Raw genomic sequence first — 18409 nt, 5'->3', positions numbered from 1 at the left:
AACACAGATTTTGATGTTATCACCTAAAAGTTGGACTATACTAGAACTGATTAAGGAATTTGGTATCTTGAAAAGGCAAAAGCAGCTAGAAAATAAAAGCCAGAAAATGGCTTACTGGCGCTACCAAAGAATAAATGTAGCAAGAAGATTCCAGAGGCTGTGAACAAAAGAGTAATGAGATTTCGTCAGAGTGAAGAACTCAGTTGAATTTGCCCATGAATAGAAGACTGCAGGTCTATTAGAGGAGGTGGGAAGAAAATTTATATGCAAAAGCATTTGTTATCAAACAGTCTGAAAGAAATATTTGCTGATTTTAGGCTTAAGCAAGGATCAGAAATTGTATTTACTAAATTCTGTGAATTTAGACCAGTAGAAGCTGCATGAACATATTTAGTCTGTGTCTGTAGTATCCATCAAAATGTAAAGTTGTTGCTTACAAACAGAACAATTAAATAAGATATTAAAAGATAAATTCCAAAATCAGTGTGTGTATTGGAATCTAAAGAATATACGATGAATATTTTTCATCTGACAATTAGTGAATATTCAGAGGTGGGAAAAAGTTCTGAGGTAAATCCAAAATAGCAAAAAAACAATCTAAATGAACATACAGAGATTTCTAAAAGTCAAAGGTTGTACAAATTAATTTTTATTTCATGAAAAACAATGACAACTAATGATTTTACATTATTGTATAATGTGCATACTAAAAAAAGTCAACACATTCTTCACTCATAATAGCAGTTAAATTATGTTTATGAACTTCTTTGTTATCTTTGAACTGGATTGTCTAAAAAATGAAACAAACTGTTCCTGATCATATAAAATGAGCTGCTTTGAGTGGTACAAAGAAAAAGCAAATCCAAACAGACATTTTGAGATATAGCATTTTGAAAATCAGAAAAAACTGATCTAAGAAGATTTTGAATCAACTTTAATCTTGTGTAACCTAATAATTATTTGAGTCATCATGAAACCATTTTCATGTCCTTATGACACATTGGCTGGCTGCAAATGAGGAAAAACATCAGCATTAGAAAGTCATACTATCACATGATACAAGCTGCTAAATATGATCCATATTTGTCACGACAAGATTTATGAGATACCTTGATACTTCAACAACAAAATGTGATAAATCCTCTGTACACTGAGAATATGTTCACCAACTGGGCAGTTATACCTATAAAGTTGAGCAGAATCACCCTTTAGATCCTGAGCAATAGTAAAGCAAAGTCGGTCATTAATTGTATCTGTTACAAAATGGAAAAAATGGCCCTTACAAAAGCATGGCTAGTGACCCCCCTCTCCCCCCATACCGCTTACTGAGCTTTAATTGATGTAGCTTCATATAGCACCTTTATGAACATCTTATAAAAACTTCATAAAATTGGAGAGGCTCGAGTGGGGACCCACAGGTCTCTGGACATGATAAGAGGTGGAATGACCCATTGACAAATCACTGACACGTGTCAAAGAAGCAGTAAAAACAGAAAAAAGTTCTAGGACAGACTGAGGATTGATCTCTGAATTTTGATTTGTAGTCTGACACTTACCTACAAAATAAGTTCTTAAAAAAAGGGGGTGGGGTGGGGGGAGGGCAAATTACGCAGTGAAGGGAATTGTCCTCATTTTAGTAGAAGTCTACTTATTAACAATGCAAAAACACACTGTAGCGGGACTCTGAATTTCGCCGCGCTACACTCGTTCCCTCAGATAAAAATATCCCGTCGCAGCGGTATGAGCGCTCGACGGCAGAGAGAAAATACTAAAATTGTTAACTCTTTTATTTTTTATTCCATTTCAGCTGTCTCTTGTTAGCCGAAGCTTAAGGCAGGCGTGATCTGATGCCGACGTAAAAAACTTAATGGCTAATCTTGATCTGATTGTAATGTGTAGACATTGTGGAAGTGGTTAAGAAATTCGGAGGACGGAAGTAGCAAAGTGAATTAAATTGGTATAAATTAGTGATTCCTGGACTATTGCAAGATTTCGGAGCAGATTTTTCACGCAGAAACGAAGGAGATTTTTGAAGACCTGGACGCCGCCCGAAAGAAGACATGTTAACCTGGTAAAGAATGAACTCTAAGCTACGCCATTTCCCCCTGTCAGTTACATTTTGTTATTCTCTGTTCTTTTTCAAAATTTTTTGTAGTGGAAATTGGTTTAACTTTTGGTCAAAAACGCCACAAGGACCACCCCAACAATAGCTTTTTCGAATTACGAAGTCCGATAGCTTTTCTGTAATACAAAGTCCGATAGCTTTTCTGTAATACAAAGTCCGATAGCTTTTCTGTAATACAAAGTCCGATAGCTTTTCTGTAATACAAAGTCCGATCTGCATTTCTTTCTTTCTTTCCCTTTTTTCACGGTCATTAACGATTTTGAAAAAACCATTTTTATTCACGATTTCTTCCACATTTTCAACCTTTTTCTTTTCTTATCTAATATTTTTATTTTATTTTATTTATTAACCACTACAACTGGCTCCCGCGACAGGACGCAATTTTCGGATGTGTCGTTTTTGAGCAAATTTGAAACTTTAATTTGTATTTTTTCCCAACAGAGAATAACCAAAAATCCTGAAGTTTAAAGGGTAACGAAAACACCAACTTTATTGTATCTAAGCAAATGATTATACAACAATATTGTAAAGAATTTTTGTAACTAATTCAATCTGTTTTTCTTTGCATGGCACATATTGATGCAAAACTTATTTTGAGACCTTTTGGTGACTATCCGATGGAGATGTATTAAGAAAATCCATATTTTGACGAATACGATTTACGCAGAAGTGATTGACACAGCCGCTGCAGGACAGTAAATTTAACGGTGAGTCACACAATCAGGTTTCATTCAAACATTCAATAGCCAACTGCAGAATCCATTTTTCCCTTTCCACACATCCTGTAGTTTTCTTCTAGATTTTTCCGAAATCATCTATCTCTATTGTAGTTTGTGGTAATTATAGTATTGTTGTAGCATATGAAGATCGTGAATTTGACAGTCATTTGTTACGAAAAATTTTGTCCGCCCTGCTGCATCTTTCTCAACCATTGTTTGCAATAGAGCAATCATTTACATTGACGAGAAAATATTTCAACCTAAATTTGAGTCAAATCATTATTAATCAGACTTATATTATTCCCTTTTTGACTTATGGTTATACATCCTATTACAATGGAACGCGGTAAGCTAGAGATAATTTCGGCAGATGAGTTAGTGAAGTAGATTCATCGTTCAACCAACACGAAAGTCCGCGTTTCCCTACATGGACCAGTTCACAGATCAATGCAATGATTTTGCCTCAAACTCGCAACATTTGTGATAATACACAGATGGCGACTTTAAATGACGAAATGTGGAATGGACGCGAGACTAGACCGTCAGCGCCATTGTTAACATCAATGTCAGAACCGAATATGAGACAAATTCAGCAATGTGACACAAATCGGACACAGGAAACTGACAAACTGGACCGACTATTACAGTTATTTGCAGACATGAAAAGAGACGTTAGTCAGAAAATTGACGCAAAACTGGACGCACTTGGTCAGGACTTTAAACAAAGGCTAGATAAAAGCGACGAAAAATTTGACGTATTAAACCGAACTATGACCGAAAATTTTGAACGAACGACAAAACAGATGACAGAATTAAATAACACCACTAAACAGCTCGGCCTGCGATTTGAGACATTATCCGATCGAGTCACTAAACAGGAAGAAACTTTGATTACATTCACACATGAAACAAAAACAATATCACCCGATGTGAGAATCAGTTAACTCAAATAGTTAATGTGCAGCAGGAAGTGAACACTCGTGTGGAAGAGTTAGCTCAGGCCCACACTTCAGCTAGCTCCACCCAAGAAAAGCTGACTGAAGAAGTGGGAAATATTACCCAACAGCTCACAATGGTAGTTCTTGAACAAACCCACCTCAAAGAAAAGATAGAAAAACTAAAAGATCGAGCGGACCTCGCTTCACTAAACAACGACAACATGGCCGAAAGAATTGTACATGAATGTAAATTGTGTGACGACTATCTGGACAAAAAACTTGAAACAATTACACAAGACATACTTTCAAAAACAAAGACACATGTTAAAGACGAGACAAAACACATACAAGACGAAGTGACAAAATTAAGAGACCATGTTGTGCCGTGTTTGGCGATAGGTGCAAACGCATCGTCAGGAAACGACAAAACAGCTAAAACCATGGCTAATGACACAGACAGAACACCACCTATTGTGGAATCACCTATTTCAAATCAAAATTACAACGTGCCGCTTTCTTTTCCACCAAACGAGCAATATTACGGTACCACACCTAGAGTAGCAAGTGACCTAAATCACATGCCAACCGGCATGGCCGATGACACGTTTGTAAGACATGTGTATTTCCAGACATTTTCCAGTGAGGACAAGCACAAAGTCCACCCTATTGTGTTTATTAGATCATTTGACGGTGTTTTTCAACGTAGTTGGTCAGAAGTCGATAAAATCAGATACGTCACCAATCTCATGAGAGGACGAGCAGCTAAGTGGAGTGCCGCTATGAAACGGCGGTGCCTTACTTTTGAACAGTTCGAACAAGCCTTCTTGGACGAATTGTGGTCCTAGAATGAGCAACAGAGTCTTAGGAGAGAAGTGTGCAACCCCGAGACCTATGACCCTAAAAAAGAGACATTAAGACAATACTTTGAGAGGTACCTAGACAAGACACTGTACTGGTCCAAACCAGCCGACTTGCCAGCTATAATTGACACTTTAAAGAGCCACTTACCCTTCCCATACCGAGACAGATTAATAGGAGTACCGGAGAATGACGTTAAGACTTTCTTAAACTTCTTAGATCAAATGGACGTAGTTTACAGAGGCGATTCACGCCATTCAAATTTTACTCATATTAGTAATCAAAATCAGCACCCACCCCAAAGGAACCATAGTGACGGTGGTGGGTGTAACCATCCCTCCGCGCCGCGACACAGTACGATGCCTGCGCGCGAAACATACTCAAATGGAAACGTGTATGACGGTAGGAACAACCGCAGAAATTCGTGGAATAATAATAACAACAACAATAATTATCACCCATATCAAAATGGTAACTACAGGCAAAATGAAAATCACAGACAGTACAACAACAACCGCAATAGGAGACGTGAGAATAACCGGTACAACCCGGGCTACTTTGACAGGAACATGATATATAACAGACATAATTACCACCAAAACAAAAACAATCCCAACAATCACCGACAGAATATGTGGAACACACAAAATTCACGCATGACAAATCATAACCCTCCACGGAATCCGCCGCCGTTCCCCGGTACAGTTATGCACTCCCCGCCACGCGAAGTAGCAATAACAATTGCGGCGCGCCATCAGCTGACGCGAGGGCGCCAACCGGCCGGAATGTAAACATAGTGGGGCTTGTCAATGAACCCGGCCAAACACAGCAGACGACGGAAAACAGTCGACGACCGAGCTAAGCGCTCGTGCTTCGGTCGTGAGGTGTTGTAAGAGCGCAACGGCTGAGACGGTTTGTTTCCTCAGGTACGACGACAAAATGACAGCAGAACAGGAATTAAAAAACCTATCAGGTTGATGACCTTGTTCTCTTGCGTTCACGTCCCAAGTCTACAACATTAAAACAACTGAACAGAAAATGAAAGCTATTATATTCAGGTCCTTTCACAATATCAAGCATACCTCACCCAGGTTGTTACTCCCTAGAATACCCGTTATCTCACAAGTCGAGGGGGCTGCATCCCCACAGACATTTGAAACCCTTTGTGCACTAAAACAACATAATATAATAATAACTAAGTTGAACATGAGCAAGTTGCTGTGAAAACGAGATCATAGATATTTGTATTGGATACACAAACATTAAGTTATACAGCCTAAGAACACAAACATTCATTTATGGAAATTATATACTGCAGTTACACTTGTACACATAATTATGAAGAGAAGGTAAACCCAGGTGAGTACACTTACTAAATGAGAAAAGATATTCATATAGGAATGAGACCTACGCAGGTTACATTGGTTGTTAATTGTAAATTATAAGGTGAATCAACAACTAGTTAGTTATTTCAAGGCACTACAATGAGAGGAAATAATAGCTATTGAGATCAGTAATGACATAGGTATGTAGCAGAATGAATGAGGACGTTAGAATGAATGATCAGTATGAATGAGTTAATATTTAGGTTAATATAAGAAGGTAAGTTACTGTGAAGTAGTTGATGGAGACAAGAGATTATTTGAGGAAAATATTATTGGAGTTTTATGAGAATGGAAGTGCCAAATGGCCCCACGTATGTGATATATTAATGTTTGATGAGGAATATGTTTAATATATAAGAATATATATATTATGATGATTATGTGAGTAAGGAATGAGTGAGAATGTTTTGGTAATATTGTGCTACATAGAGAAGTGAGTAAACAGTCTACATCTTTAAGATTATATAAGAATTTCAGTTTGAAAGAAAACATTTGTGATGAGTTAGAACACGTGAGTACAAGACACTAAATGTGAATCTATTTTCTATGCCCTTGAAAATGAACGAATGCAAAAAAAGCAGAATGAACACAATGATGATTACAGCTGTGGAAATAAGTGTGATAAGAACGTAGCTTGGAAACATTAGCTTTAATTTATGGCAGAAGTGTAACTTGGCAACCTTTCGTTAAGTTTTGTTAAGCCACTGTGTGGAAGAAAACATTTATAGTTTGTGCTCAGACAGGAGAATGATATTTTAAGGAACTTAAGTTGAAATATAGTTTTTACACAGCCCTCATGTGAATACATTTGTATAGAAAAAATTTTTTTTACACAAGACAGAAAACCCTGAGGAAGCAAAAGATAGGAGAGTTATTAAGGCCATTATGCGATTCATACAACACCTCCACTTAAGCGAACAGATGACAAAATTACATCTACGTTGAAGACATTTGACTTTTCAGGCTATGCAAGGTAAGTGCAAAGGAGCAGTGAGCACCCGTGCAGCCGACATCGAGCAACGGACACTGAGAAAAAGACATTTTACTGTCAATTATAATACTATGTTCTTTATTTATGTTTTATAGAAAGAAGTGATATATATATACACCACATACATGTTGTTTAACCTTCACTAAAGTAGAAGAAAGTTCATGGTTGAACTCTTGAGAGAAAATTTGATATGTCGTCATACAGGGTGATTCAAAAAGAATACCACAACTTTAGGAATTTAAAACTCTGCAACGACAAAAGGCAGAGCTAAGCACTATATGTGGGCGAATTAAGGGAGCTATAAAGTTTCATTTAGTTGTACATTTGTTCACTTGAGGCGCTGTTGACTAGGCGTCAGCGTCAGTTGATGCTAAGATGGCGACCGCTCAACAGAAAGCTTTTTGTGTTATTGAGTACGGCAGAACTGAATCGACGACAGTTATTCAGCGTGCATTTCAAACGAAGTATGGTGTTAAACCTCCTGATAGGTGGTGTATTAAACGTTGGTATAAACAGTTTACAGAGAGTGGGTGTTTGTGCAAAGGGAAAAGTTCTGGACGGCCGAGAACGAGTGATGAAAATGTTGCACGCATCCAGCAAGCATTTGTTCGCAGCCCAGGAAAATCGACCGCAGAGCTAGCAGAGAGCTGCAAATTCCACAATCAACTGTATGAAGAGTCCTACCTGAACGTCAACTACCCGAGGCGATGGATTGGCCGCCAGGCAGCCCGTGACAGAGCACTTCATCACTGGCCTCCAAGAAGCCCTGATCTTACTCCCTGCGATTTTTTCTTATGGGGGTATGTTAAGGATATGGTGTTTCGGCCACCTCTCCCAGCCACCATTGATGATTTGAAACGAGAAATAACAGCAGCTATCCAAACTGTTACACCTGATATGCTACAGAGAGTGTGGAACGAGTTGGAGTATCGGGTTGATATTGCTCGTGTGGAGGGGACCATGTTGAACATCTCTGAACTTGTTTTTGAGTGAAAAAAAAAACTTTTTAAATACTCTTTGTAATGATGTATAACAGAAGGTTATATTATGTTTCTTTCATTAAATACACATTTTTAAAGTTGTGGTATTCGTTTTGAATCACCCTGTATAATACACATTATGAGATAGACAATCTCTGAGATATGTTTTCCATTTGTATAGATGGTATCCACAAGAAGTGGAGATATTGAGGAAGTACTGAGCAGATATGTGATTTACTCATGCAAGGATTTGTTAAGGTATCATACACTTTGTCATATGAACAGTCAGAACACAAACAGAGAATCTGTCATGAGGTTACACTACACAGACTTGACGTAAGGACACTTACATTTACCCATGATTTGGTAAATTGTAAGCACCTCCTTTCACACACCCCTTGAAGGTGATGCAAACATTATAACGTATTGTGTACTCTTTTTATGTATTAGCTGTAGGATTTGGCAGTTTTTAGGTAGTGAATAGTTTCTTCCAGTCTATCTTTCTTTCTCCATTATCCTACCACCTACTGCAGCTGGGTATTGTTTGTTTATGGAATGTAAGAATATATTGTGTGACAGTAAACTTTCAGGTATGAATAAAAAGACATGAAGAAAACTGAATATTGATGGCATTACAAGCCTGGTCAACCACTAGCCAAGATATGGAATCAAAAGAAATAAATAAATAATAAATGAAGGAAAGCCCGTGCTTTAAGTATTAAGTCTGATGTCCCTTAGCACGCCCAAACCTGAATAAAAAAAATTAATACCCCAATAAAAGAAAGCCAATGGGACTTAGTATAATTTTTTAGTGTAAATATTTCACATGCATGTTCTTGTAAATTTATATGTATTTGTATATGTGTTAAAACTTTCCTTATTGTCAACATTTTGAAATGTGACCACGAAATGTAAGCTTTCATAATTAACTATGTAAACATGCTGGGACACCGTGAACTTTGTTAAAATGTAAATGTGGCAAAAAGTGTTGCAAACTGTGTTAAACAGTGAACGTTATAAACGACGAATTTTGTGTTGTTTGTGAAACTTATGGTGCATAAACCAAATAACTGTTTGTAAATCGATATAAACTGCAATTTACTTCGACGATAATGAGGATTTCGACACTACAAATGAACGTTTGTTGGCAAGTGTAAACAATATGGTGAAACACCTACCTTTGCGAACATCGACGCCGTTGTTCCTGGCCGGCCTTCAGATGCTTGGAGACAATAAACTCAGCACCTGTCGTAGGCGATGTGGAGGCTAAAAACTACATCGACCATATATGCCCGGGAACAATAGTCATGAAAACGCACAAGGACCTGGAGTGTTGTGTCGTCACAGAAGACATGGACGTTGCTTCAGATCACGCACACGCTCAATCTTATGGTGTCACCGGACTTAACACGCCATTTATACTGGAATAACAACTTGTAATGAACACTATGTGAAAGTGAATACTGTGCAAGATTGTCATAACACAGTGATTTTGAAACTGCTGAAACTGCCGCATGCGAAATTCAGTGATGCTAATGCGCATGCGCAGAGACCATGGCAGAGACTACGTGCTGCCAGAGATGCATTGGGAAACCAACGCTGGAAGCGCACAACATTAACTGCGCTGGTGAGCAGCTTGCTCAAACACACACTATGTAAACACACAGATATATATATATATATATATATATTGTCTAAAAAGGATCAAAACTGTAACAAGTGTATGTAGTATATAGATTTAGAAACCAAGTATTGACAAAGATAATCTTCTAAATATGCACGTGGCGTTTCCTGGGAAAATATGTATAATAGACATTTAGGTATATCTATTCTATTGTTTGCTAGCCTGCCACGCTAAATGTTTTAGCGTGACAGTCGAGGGGGCTATGTAGCGGGACTCTGAATTTCGCCGCGCTACACTCGTTCCCTCAGATAAAAATATCCCGTCGCAGCGGTATGAGCGCTCGACGGCAGAGAGAAAATACTAAAATTGTTAACTCTTTTTTGTTTTTTATTCCGTTTCAGTTGTCTCTTGTTAGCCGAAGCTTAAGCCAGGCGTGATCTGATGCCGACGTAAAAAACTTAATGGCTAATCTTGATCTGATTGTAATGTGTAGACATTGTGGAAGTGGTTAAGAAATTCGGAGGACGGAAGTAGCAAAGTGAATTAAATTGCATACAGTATCAAGATGATTTTAATTGGTATAAATTAGTGATTCCTGGACTATTGCAAGATTTCGGAGCAGATTTTTCACGCAGAAATGAAGGAGATTTTTGAAGACCTGGACGCCGCCCGAAAGAAGACATGTTAACCTGGTAAAGAATGAACTCTAAGCTACGCCATTTCCCCCTATCAGTTACATTTTGTTATTCTCTGTTCTTTTTCAAAATTTTTTGTAGTGGAAATTGGTTTAACTTCTGCTCAAAAACGCCACAAGGACCACCCCAACAATAGCTTTTTCGAATAACGAAGTCCGATCTGCATTTCTTTCTTTCCCTTTTTTCACGGTCATTAACGATTTTGAAAAAACCATTTTTATTCACGATTTCTTCCACATTTTCAACCTTTTTCTTTTCTTATCTAATATTTTTATTTTATTTATTAACCACTACAACACTTTCACCTCTTCTCCTGAATCTTTACAATTGCTCACTATAAAACTATTACCACTTCAGCAAATCATTTGTCTCTGGTGCCTAACTTTTGCCAATGACATAAATTTTATCAGTAGATAAATATCTATTGGTAAAATTGTTGATCTATTTTCAAAAACAATTAGTAAAGACTTTTTTCTCACTACTTCAATTATCTATGTATTTTCATCTGACAGAAGGTGAAGAAAAAGCTAATTGTCATGATGGTTAACGCAAACTTTGCCCACGCAATCTGTCCAGGACTGCAGTGACTTTTGGAAAGTATGTGTAGGTACTGATCTTTAATGACACACTTAAATATATTTGTTCTTTTATTCTGCACTTCATAACATCTTTTGGCAATGGTACACAAGTACATATTTAGTTCACTAACTGGACTGAGGGAAACATCATCTCCCAAGCAAAGCTTCACTGTTTTAGTTTATTTGCTGATAAACAACATTCATGAAATTATTGGAAGATGCAGTGCCTAGTCTATAATCTCACCTCAATAACTGCAGTTGCTGTACATTATTATTTAAGTACATTTTGAGGGTTCAGTTGATATGTGTGTTATGGAAGACTACACATTTGCCCTGTAGCAGTCATTGTACTCCTGACTAGATGAAATCCTACACATCTGCCCTGTAGCAGTCACTGTACTCCTGACTAGATCAAATCCTACACATCTGCCCTGTAGCAGTCATCTTGTCTTGATTTGACATCAGCTACTAAATCAATATTCCAGCATCTTGGACTTACTACACGTTGGCCATACATCAGACAAGAGATTGGCATCCACCTTTACAATAGACTGACAACCACATCAGATTGTGACATTCAACCACTTAAACAAAAAGCTGTTTTTACAAAAGGATTCAATACATATACTGACATTATTGTTCTATACTATGTTAGAGTTGCCAACATTCCTAGGAGCCGCACACGATGTGGCAGTCTCTTTGCTGCACTTGCAATGGCATCAAGCACAGTGCTACAGTTCTCGTTGCCACACCAAGTCCATAAGGAGTACCTCACAAAAATAAACAGAACACCCACGACAGAATGTGATCCCTAATACAAATCTTCAAACATAATAAAGATAGTTCTAACTCAAGGTGATTTTTGTACTCAACTTAGAGGAAGCCTTCTTGTTTACCCAGGCCTGCCAACCCAAAGTTTGGTACAGATTTATTGATGACATCTTCATGATCTGGACTCACAGTGAAGAAGAACTCCAGAATTTCCTCTCCAACCTCAACTCCTTTGGTTCCATCAGATTCACCTGGTCCTACTCCAAATCCCATGCCACTTTCCTTGACGTTGACCTCCATCTGTCCAATGGCCACCTTCACACGTCCGTCCACATCAAACCCACCAACAAGCAACAGTATCTCCATTATGACAGCTGCCACCCATTGCACATCAAACGGTCCCTTCCCTACAGCCTAGGTCTTCGTGGCAAACGAATCTGCTCCAGTCCGGAATGCCTGACCCATTACACCAACAACCTGAAAACAGCTTTCACATCCCGCAACTACCCTCCAGACCTGGTACAGAAGCAAATAACCAGAGCCACTTCCTCATCCCCTCAAACCCAGAACCTCCCATAGAACAACCACAAAAGTGCCCCACTTGTGACAGGATACTTTCCGGGACTGGATCAGACTCTGAATGTGGCTCTCCAGCAGGGATACGACTTCCTCAAATCCTGCCCTGAAATGAGATCCATCCTTCATGAAATCCTCCCCACTCCACCAAGAGTGTCTTTCCGCTGTCCACCTAACCTTCGTAACCTCTTAGTTCATCCCTATGAAATCCCCAAACCACCTTCCCTACCCTCTGGCTCCTACCCTTGTAACCACCCCCAGTATAAAACCTGTCCCATGCACCCTCCCACCACCACCTACTCCAGTCCTGTAACCCGGAAGGTGTACACGATCAAAGGCAGAGCCACGTGTGAAAGCACCCGCGTGATTTGCCAACTGACCTGCCTACACTGTGAAGCTTTCTATGTGGGAATGACCAGCAACAAACTGTCCATTCGCATGAATGGACACAGGCAGACAGTGTTTGTTGGTAATGAGGATCACCCTGTGGCTAAACATGCCTTGGTGCACGGTCAGCACATCTTGGCACAGTGTTACACCATCCGGGTTATCTGGATACTTCCCACTAGCACCAACCTGTCAGAACTCCGGAGATGGGAACTTGCCCTTCAGTATATCCTCTCTTCTCATTATCCTCCAGGCCTCAACCTCCGCTAATTTCAAGTTGCCGCCGCTCATACCTCACCTGTCTTTCAACAACATCTTTGCCTCTGTACTTCTGCCTCGACTGACATCTCTGGCCAAACTCTTTGCCTTTACAAATGTCTGCTTGTTTCTGTGTATGTGCGGATGGATATGTGTGTGTGTGTGTGTGTGTGTGTGTGTGTGTGTGTGTGTGCGAGTGTATACCTGTCCTTTTTTCCCCCTAAGGTAAGTCTTTCCACTCCTGGGATTGGAATGACTCCTTACCCTCTCCCTTAAAACCCACATCCTTTCGTCTTTCCCTGTCCTTCCCTCTTTCCTGATGAAGCAACCGTTGGTTGCGAAAGCTTGAATTTTGTGTGTATGTTTGTGTTTGTTTGTGTGTCTATCGACCTGCCAGCACTTTCGTTTGGTAAGTCACATCATCTTTGTTTATATATATATAAGAATAGGATTATCCTCTTAATCAAGTGATTTCCTTTTTTCAAATTCTTACTAATAAAATAGAGGAAAATCTTGTACCCTCTCACCTGCCACCGTACATAGATGAATGCATGTCAAACTACTTAATCACAATTAATAAATAAAGAATTACTGCAAAAACAGTTTCAGTTATTAATGGTGCAATTGTTAGACTGTCTTCCGTTACATCTTTTCTTACTGACTGTTCATTACACTAGTGTATAATACTTCCTTTTCTCGAATCAACGGAAGTCTGTATGTTTCACACAAAAACAATGCATATACGTCATAAGTTGTTTTACAGTCACAGCACGTTGCAAAATGGGTCAGACAGGTAATTAACAAAACAATTAAAATAGAGAGGTTGTTTGTTCCATGAAATATGGAAATTCAATATAACATTAGACAACACTCTTAATGAATTAGTCCTTGAGAGATTTATAACGGTTTTTAAAATGTTTCACACTAATATTAAAATGTCTGTCACTATATATCTTTCAAATTTCAATATGGTACTGACCCATAATAAATATAGTTAGAAATTAGAAGTTACAATCCTATAGTTAGTTGGAAACCTTCTACGGCTGCACTACTTTGGACTAGTCTTGTTATAACAAGCTGTGGAGAACTGATATAAGGAAGGGTTCATGTGCTGGAACTAGGGGATATAGACACAGATACAGGGTGCACCCTGACAGAGGAAGAATGAAAGAAAAAGGAGAAGGTTCTTCACTAGTGGGCAAGAGGATCCTGGTGTTCATTGATTATACAGAAAGGACACCAGCAACTTCACGACCCCAGGACCCGAAAAGTGGTCACTACTCCCTACTATGGAATGCCAATGGAAAGTGCTATCTAGCCTGGTTTTCGAAGAGGAACAGAAGGAAAAGGAAACTTGGCACTACGGTCCTAAGATTATACGGTTGATTATTCAAAGTGTTCAGAGATGCCCTTTTCTATAGAATGAAAGTGGTTTCCACTTACAAATAAGTACAACTACCCTTCCCTAAAAACTTAAAATAAATAAATAAAACATACACCGAAACACACCATGCCTTTCCCTACAAAACTTATTCAAACTACAGCTAACCCCCCCCCCAAAAAAAAAGGAAAGAAAGAAAGATGGGAGGATAGAAACCCTTTCATGTGTAAGTGCTCTACCAACTGAGCTGTCCAAGCATGATTCATGACCCATTCTCACATGTTTACTTCCATCAGTATCTCATTTTCTACCTTCCAAACGTCACACTAACTTTCCTGCAAAACTGGAAGTTTTATTTTCTTACCCTATGATCCAAAGAAAAATTTACGCTTTTGAAATCATTAAAAGGTTAGGTATAGTATTTATCACTTCAGTATCATTGGGCTAGATATTGTGACCACTGAATAAGGCATCTATAGAGGAGAAGCCCAGGAAAAGTTTAGGCTTCATTCACTCTTATTGCTAACCATGGAAATAATAGATCATGTAATTCCTGTACTGTTAAAACACATTTCACACAGCAAGCCTTACCTTAGAAATCCCTCATGCAAAGGCAACAGGTACAAAACCTCCAATGCTATGAACAATCTCCCTTGTCCCAGAGCTGTTACTCCAATCCACACTTAAAACACAACATACAAGTCATTACTCGGGTAAAAACCCTCTCAGAAAAATTTAAAATAAAACAGATTAGTTCACTGCCCAACCCGTTTATCAGATGGTTTCCTTTTTTGAAATTCTTATCAATAAAATAGCAGAGGATCTTATACCCTTACAATAACTTCCTGTTTTCTACATTAAAACATGGAGATACTGCAATCTCAACCATTATATCTACAGAATGAATTAGTTTCTATCACCTCACAAAATAATGATACAAAAGCAACCAATAAGTAGCAAATGACACGGGTAATAAAATTGCAGTGAAAGGAATATCTGCACTCCATACAGTCTTCATACAAACTCACCAGACTACGGTGTGTGTTGTTAATAAGTCTGTTTCTATTCACCTTACATAGGTCTAGCTTATTTCCCACAATTCTTTACCGATTTTAAATTTTCACTTTTGATGACAGTTTAACAAATGTTCACAATCAGAACCCAAAAAAGAGAACACCAAAGTAGAAAAGATACAGCTTTTGATAAATCTAATGTCACAATGCATCATACATATCTTTAATAATTCCCAAAAAATTAACTCTCCAAACTCGTATTACTGACAATTTCTTGTGTTACCTTATGTTGCAGAAGTTGTACTGTGTGAAAAACTCTTCATTTTCTTTCATGATGATTTCAAATCCACTAGCTGTCTCTGATGACACTGAATCATCATGAAGTGTGTCTATGAGAAAAGAGATCCAATTACCAGCATCTTCATGATCTCTCATAATAAGTGCTTTAGTTACCCAGATCATTAGCCACACAGCATTAACTTTTTTCATTAGATTACATGTGCCATTATTTATGCTGTTTGTCACTTTCTCATAAATTTTCAACAAACACTCCTTCAACACTTGATCTGAAACACATACATGCAGATTTCATGAAATTAATTTTAAGAACAAAATGATTATTGACTTTAACTCATAATACAAATACTGGAACTACAATATTAATGTGATAAGGAAGGTTCTGGAAGTATATAAATAATTTAAAATTATAGGAAACCACTCATAGAATTATAGAATTGAGATGAAATATCTTCTCACTTTAATTCATCTGTGATTGAAGGGCTTAATACTGACAGAGCAACAAAAGAAGCAGTAGTAGTATAAATATTTCTGCTGCTTATGTTGTGAGAAGTGACCATCAAAAATCCAGGTAGAAAGATGGTGTTATCAAAGAATGTTAAACATTAAGCGGTCTGATAGTGTACAAAATACAGAAGTACTAAAGAGAACAAGCAAGGAAAGAAGCCTATGGGGAAAACCCCTACCAGAAGAAGGGATAAGTTAGTGAGACATCTGATAAGGCATCCGCAAATAGTTAAGCTACTTAAATACACAATAGAGAGGAAAAATAGTGATGCCAGACCAACATTGGAATATATGAAACAGATTACAGAAGATAAAAAGGTTAGCACACGGTAGGGACAGATGTAGGGCAGCATCAAACTAGTTGAAAAACTGATCATTAAGAAGTTGTCATGATTATAGAAACTACCTTATCTGTAATTTCTGATATCATCAGGTACTTGGAGATTACATGAAGACATGAAAATGACAGAACTGGTGACACAGAAGAAATGAGTAAGTAGTAACATTATAGTTTTTGAGCAAATTTTAAGATGTGTGATGATTCCAATGCTGAAGAGAATGATACATGGTACTTAAAATTTCAGAATACAGCTAAAGTAATAACAATTTAAAAAAAAAATGTACCCATATGTGCAAAATATTTGCTTAACAGGAGAGATTCCTGAAGACTGGAAAATAGCCTCGATCCACCCACTACACAAAGCAGGTGATAAGACTGGTGTGAATGACTACAGAGCCATTTCTCTCATACCAGTTACCTACAAAATCTTATCAAAAGCATTACCACCAAGGGTACAGCAACAACTAAATCCTCAAGTAATTGTAATATCAATGTGGCTTTAGAAAGACTAGATCATGTTCAGACCAGATTTTAACTTTAAAGTCAACAATAATGTATACGAAAAGAAGATATAAAACAATTGTAGTCAGTTTTGTTGACTTCAGGGAAGCCTGTGACTCACAGGGAACCCATCGAGTGTGAGGTCGCAAAAGACCAATGAGTTTATGGCATGTGACTCCCTACATATTGTCTAACATGCAGCCACAATATTAGCTGCTAATGGTAACAGAGGGTGGGACAATAGGTATCCAATGGTGAGCAATAAGGCTATGGAACATAGTTGAATTGCTTAGTGGATGAGTAATTCACAACAGTAATACAGTGCTAGTGGTGTTGATACAAAGCAGAGCAGTGGCAATGATAAACAAAGCAAACATTGCATTATATCTACATCAAAAGTTGCTAATTGACATTTTGTCAGAAAGGACCCAATTTTCAGAGCAAGAAAGATGTGGCAGATGTCTCCAGACAGTGAAACATAGTAAAGGACAATCGTTATCCGAGGAGCAGTTACTAAACATAATTGCATATAAGGAAGATCCTTCACAGCATAGTAAGAGAACAGTTAAAAATAGATTTTGAATAAGTCTGTAGCAATATGACCATGAAGTGTATAAGAAAAACTAAAGATATTCAAGGGAGGACAAAGGGCACTTATTACAAAAACTGGTGTTTTTGCATTTTAAGAATGCTCAATATAATTTACATGATGTGTGCGATAGAGACCTATTTTATGAACAACAAAGTGTGCATGACATAGATTATAGTGATTTCAAGGGAAACAGTGTATAGATGCATAACTTCAAACAGTGTTACAGAATTGGATGACATAACACAACGAAATTTGAAACAAAGTGTCAACTTGGCAATGCGTAACAAATTGTGGAATAGTCCTGGAAATTTTTCAATGAGATAAACAAACTTATCCCATCATTCAGTAAGGAATTTGGTTTGAACTCCAACTAACTGGGATTTGAAGAGAAAATGCATATGAAAGGTGCTCTAAAAATTAGAGGTACTAAGAGAGTTGTATCAAGATCAACTACCATCAGTGCCATAACACATTCATATTCAATTATGTAGACTTTTTGTTGATCTGGATGGTAAATTGGTTGGCAAGTTATTTATTGTGCTGTGAGAAGTTGGAGGTGCTCTGCCTCCTATGATTCTTCCTTGTGTGTGTGATCTTGCAAGGGCAGTAGGGAATATTTAGATCACAGCAATTGAGAGTGGAAAAATGGGTAATAAGAGATTACAGCTATGGTAATTAGCACTGCTTTTGGCATTACCTGATCAAAATAACTTGCTTTTGTTTGAGCTTTGGTCTATGTATAAAAATCATAGTTCTTTAGAGCAAACTATACCTCCTGGAAAGTGCATGACACCGAAATTCAAACCACCTACAAACGCTGGACAAATTCATTCTCTTGTTTTTTTCTGTGTCAATAAAACAAGTTATAACACTACCTGCAGCTATGCCTTAAG

General features: G+C 37.9%; 1 protein-coding gene across 1 annotated transcript in view; it reads right to left on the bottom strand.

The window, feature by feature from the left end:
* Window positions 1-18409, bottom strand: part of LOC124804190 (MMS19 nucleotide excision repair protein homolog) — a 228194-nt gene that overhangs the window by 33313 nt on the left and 176472 nt on the right. The window contains exon 15 of the mRNA XM_047264733.1: window positions 15563-15845. Coding sequence (XP_047120689.1) covers window positions 15563-15845 — 283 coding nt within the window. The remainder of the gene's footprint in view (window positions 1-15562; window positions 15846-18409) is intronic.

This window comes from Schistocerca piceifrons, chromosome 1 (genome assembly GCF_021461385.2).
Source record: "Schistocerca piceifrons isolate TAMUIC-IGC-003096 chromosome 1, iqSchPice1.1, whole genome shotgun sequence".
In the NCBI taxonomy this organism is placed as follows: Eukaryota; Metazoa; Arthropoda; class Insecta; order Orthoptera; family Acrididae; genus Schistocerca; species Schistocerca piceifrons.
This window is presented reverse-complemented; position numbering and strand designations above follow the sequence as displayed.